Genomic DNA, 4,982 nt, shown 5'->3' with positions numbered 1-4,982 from the left:
AATAATTTCACGCAAAGCTACTCAGGGGCTATCTGCGCTAGCCGTCCCTAATTTTGTAGTGTAAGACTAGAGGGAAGGCAACTAGTCATCACCACCCACCGCCAACTCTTGGGCTACTCTTTTACCAACGAATAGTGGGATTGACCGTCACATTATAACGCCCCTACGGCTGAAAGGGCGAGCATGTTTGGTGTGACGGGGATTCGAACCCGCGATACCGCAGATTGCGAGTCGAGCGCCCTAACCACTTGGCTATGCCGGGCCTACAGAATGTGTCAAAAATATTTCTGTCACACACATGATAATTGTTTTATAAAAGTGTAAGTTTCAAAATGGTAAAGATATGAGTATAATAAACTCATTAAAAACAACATTGCAACACTGTTTGAGACCCAGTAGGAAATATGTCTCTTGGAACAATCTTATGTAGATCTCTTTTTCTTAATCCATTTTAATTAAAATTCGGCAGATAGCCTGAGTAGTTTTACCATAAATACAAGTACAAATAGGACTTAACCAATCATCTGATATAATCTATTTTGCGTATGCAAATAAATGCAGTGCTTTACAAACTTGAAACGTTTAAGATTTGCATTCAACCAGAATCTGTAATTGAGGTAGAGTCAATCAAGAAAGAAACTCTTTAAATGACAAATTGGTTATTTCCTAATGACATAGCACTAATTCGTTTTATATTTTTTCACACACTTTGTTATAACCTTAATAAATAAACATTGTTTTTGTAAATAAAATTTTTTCATAAACATAACTTTTTTTTATCTTCTAGTAATCACGTATTCCCCTTTTTTTTTCATTTTAAATTGCCTTTTCAGGTCTTCATAAATGTTCTAGATATTTCCTTGTGCCTCAAAAACATTCTGTATTAGAATTGCATAAATGTGACCCCCCGAGACAAAATACACTTGTTTAGTTAAGTTCGTGATACACATTACATACTTTTCGGGCAAATCAATGAACATTTGAATAATAAAGGAAAACCTTAATAATGATTTATGTATATTTATTGAAATATATTTTAATACCACATAATAGTAATAATGCAAAACGATATTAAAAAAATATTTTTTTTCGTCCTTCTTGTTTTGCGTAAACTATGATTTTGGATTAAAACAGGTAAATACGATATGCATCTTTCTATAAGACCACAAACTTTGCATTACCATCTGAAATAAGTTAGAGTGAAAATGAAATATTTCCTTTATATAACTGGCCTGGCATAACTTGGTGGTTCGGGTACTTGACTCGCAACCTGCGGGTTCGAATCTCTCCTCCGAACATGCTCGACATTTCAGCTGGTAGGGCTTTATAATGTGACGGTCAATCCTACTTTTCGTTGGTAAAGAGTAGCCTAAGAGTTGGCGGTGGGTGGCGTTGATTAGCTGCCTTCCCTCTTGCCTTTCATTGCTAAAGTAGGGACGTCTAGCGCAGATAGCCCTCGTGTAGCTTTGCATGAAATTCAACTAAACAAACAAACAAAACCTTTATATATGACTAATAATATCATTGTCTTCAAATTAATCTTTATATGATAACTGTATAACTGTAAAGGAAGTATTCTAAGTTACAGGATCTGTGAAAATAATACAACCATTACGTTTGTTTGTTTGTTTTTTAGAGAAAACTGCCCCATACTACCTGGAAGTACGTACCATAAGAGGTTTGACCTTCTTCCTGACATTTCGAACAACAGGGGAAAGTATGGTATCTTTACAAATCGTTGTAGTTGGGTGGAAGATGAAAATCTAGCTTCAAGTGTGATGTAAGGATTTTTGCATATGGTGAAAAATCTTCATCACCTATTTGCTAAATGAACTTGTAGTGAGGTATAAGTTGCTATCATCAAAGTTTGAGTTGTTGCTTATTGAAACAATACAATAAAATTTTATAAACAGGTATAATACAGTCTTCTATAAGTAACCGAACTTATAAAGAAATCGTGGAAACTACCTGATTCAAGTATCCACATCTTACTGACTTAAGGGTTAAAAGTACATACACACGTTTAAATATGGCGAAAACAAATCTAGAAACACAGACCTTTATTCTTAACGTAAGACCATACAAGTCACAAAATACAAATTTTGGTCTTAATACTGCTATTATTAAGTTTAAAGAAGCACATTTACCCAGAAAACGATGAGTAGTAATAATTTTGTTTAGAACAGTTGCATGCAGAAATGTCATCAGTCTAAATACGTGATGGATGAAATAAAGCGAACAACTTTCGAATAAGCCATCGTTGTTATCAAGTTCTTGTAAAAACGCCCATTTATCTTGATGAAACGTTTTCCATTTTTAAGAACAATAGAAAAAAATCAACGAAGCACAGATTATTTCTTGTTCTTCCTATAGCTTCCCTGGATAATGAACAGCAACTTGTATAATTGTTTGGTAATTTTGACGTAGAATGAAAAATATAATCAGAAAATACACTGTAAATAGTTTAGTGAATCTAAAAATCCGACAAAGTTAAAATGCGTACATGTGCACAAAGGTTTAAATGTCTGATCTGTAAGTCTCCAGATGAGAAAGCTTTATTTATAGACTTTCAATGCTAAAAACATGGGTTTGATTCCCCGCGATAGACACAACAGATAGCTCAATGTGGCTTTTTCCTAAAAATAAACAACCAACCAACTGATCTTTAAAGCGTTCTTAAATACAGTCATCGTTTTAAAAATGAGCTGCTTTTTTTTAATTCAAAGTTCCTTAAACACAAAAGCACAAAAATTATAACAATCGCTAGATAAAATCAGACACAAGTTGTATGATTAAATATATGGGTAAGTTAAATGTCCAAGCATGTGCAATAACGTTTCAAAAAACACAAACATGGCTGTGAAATCATCTTATGATTATTTATAAAATCACACTTGCTGCAATCTCATGGCAAACATTTTGTTGCTTAAGTAATTAAACAATATTCTCCAGTCAGTAAAGCTTGTGGTTTGAAATATGCATTCTGTGCAATCATATGCTAGGATTTAAGTAAAAGATCACAGAGAATGTGCTTCCAGACAGTGAAAGTTACCAACTATTATTTACGAAAGTCAACAAAATATCAACTGTGTAGAATACTAAAAAGCTAATCGTTAAGTATTTTCAGCTACTAGGTGTTTATTTTCAATTTTGTAGATAAAGTGGTAAATCAGAAATACACCATTTCGTCAAAAATATTTGATATATAAGATACATATATACATGATTTTAGTTTTATACACGAAAGTTTTATTTGACCTATATGTAAAACAAAATATTCAATATATTACGTTTTAATCATTAAAGAAGAAATATATTATTTCACTGAAACCTGGAGTAACTTTTTATGCAACATCATTACTACACTGAACTTCAAATTACGAGAAGTTAAAGTGTTTTATTCTTAACACTTGGCTACAATATAAAGTTTATGTTGTCTTCATATAAATTGCGCTATTTTCAGAAATATTTATAATTATGGATAATATTGCATTTTACATTTGATTTTTTGACATTCCAGGATCCCTGAGAAAGATGTGCAGGATTTTTTCGGGATTCTGATATCTTATCAAATAAAAGTCAAGTTGTATGTCGGATCCCTGAGCCCACTACCTGGGTAAGTTAAAACTTACCCCTGGTAAGTTATCAACAGTTGTGTTTTCATATACAGCTACCTTAGGATATTATTTGTTCGGTTATTCATTTTCTTCGGTATTAATTCCCTCTTTTAATTTGTTTAAGAGTGTTTGCATTTCTTATAAATATCATATTTTATAACACACTGTTCCAAGCATTTGTAGTTGTATTTACTTTAATAAACATGTAGCTTGGAGTGTCAAATTAATTGCTTAACCAAGCTCTTCCTCTATACATAATTTTTAATTACATCATAATGCAACAATCTTATTTAAACCTATGTATGAAATCTCAAATCAAATAACTGTTATTATTTTGTTCACAGAAGTGACGTCAGTATAGTTTTACCCTTTCTTCTGATGCATCGTAACCCAGCCAGCACACAAAATATTGACATTTTGCATTCGGATCACAGCTCACCTATTATGCTGGTTAACTCAACCATCTATAAGAAAACTGATCCTAAAAAGGACAAAGCCAACAAGTACACTTGCACTGAAGATATCATCTTTGACGACCTTGCCCAAGTCCGAGTCCACCACGTTCCACTTATCATGTAATTTGTTATTAAACAAGGAAGCCACTTGGGGAATCGTTCAGTTATTCATACAGTATTAATCTCTACTAACTAACTGTTTTATTTGAATGATTTAGGTATGTGTTTCTTGTATGTAACGCTATTGTAAATGAATTAAGTAAATAAAGTTATTATTTTGTTCTGAAATCATTCAAGAAATAAATAAACAAAAGGTTTCAAAGTTACATTTTCAAACTGAAAGACGTGCTATGCACTTCCTTTCAACTCAAATACGTCAAAGAAAGAAAGAAGATATGAAAAATAACTCCAATATTTTATAGATGAAAGGTTTGTTTTGTTTGTTTAAAGTTAATTACAACGATACATAATGGGCTTTCAGTGCTCTGCCCCTGGTTGTTAGTGTTGTAAGTTCGCATAAATACCGTTGTTGGCTGGGAGACTAGATGAAAGGTTGTCAGTTCCTTGCTAACAATCACTATTGGAATTCTTTTATCGTCAAAGTACAAATACTGAATAAAACACTTGTCAGTAGAAATATAATCAAAAATATATATATTTATATTAAATCCAATCTATAATTTTTGGTGGCTACAAAATCGTATATTAGCACAAAGTAATTGAAAATTAAGTTGTTGTTTTTTTTATTATTTACAGATAATGATCTTGAGTAACAACAGCATCTACCCTCACACCCGTGCTCGACGTAAAATAACTTGAACATATTAATCTATCGAAAAGGTCAAAAAATATCCCACGAACGTTTAACTCTTAAAATTTTCAAATATTTAGATTTGAGACATTATTCTAT

General features: G+C 32.1%; 1 protein-coding gene across 1 annotated transcript in view; it reads left to right on the top strand.

The window, feature by feature from the left end:
- Nucleotides 1-4,327, top strand: part of LOC111085871 (phosrestin-2-like) — a 30,828-nt gene extending 26,501 nt beyond the window's left edge. Inside the window, exons 7-9 of the mRNA XM_022386445.1 lie at nucleotides 1,639-1,780; nucleotides 3,521-3,616; nucleotides 3,962-4,327. Coding sequence (XP_022242153.1) covers nucleotides 1,639-1,780; nucleotides 3,521-3,616; nucleotides 3,962-4,196 — 473 coding nt within the window. The 3' untranslated portion in view covers nucleotides 4,197-4,327. The remainder of the gene's footprint in view (nucleotides 1-1,638; nucleotides 1,781-3,520; nucleotides 3,617-3,961) is intronic.
- Nucleotides 4,328-4,982: the final 655 nt, after the last annotated feature.

Source organism: Limulus polyphemus, unplaced genomic scaffold (assembly GCF_000517525.1).
Source record: "Limulus polyphemus unplaced genomic scaffold, Limulus_polyphemus-2.1.2 Scaffold674, whole genome shotgun sequence".
Lineage (NCBI taxonomy): Eukaryota > Metazoa > Arthropoda > Merostomata > Xiphosura > Limulidae > Limulus > Limulus polyphemus.
This window is presented reverse-complemented; position numbering and strand designations above follow the sequence as displayed.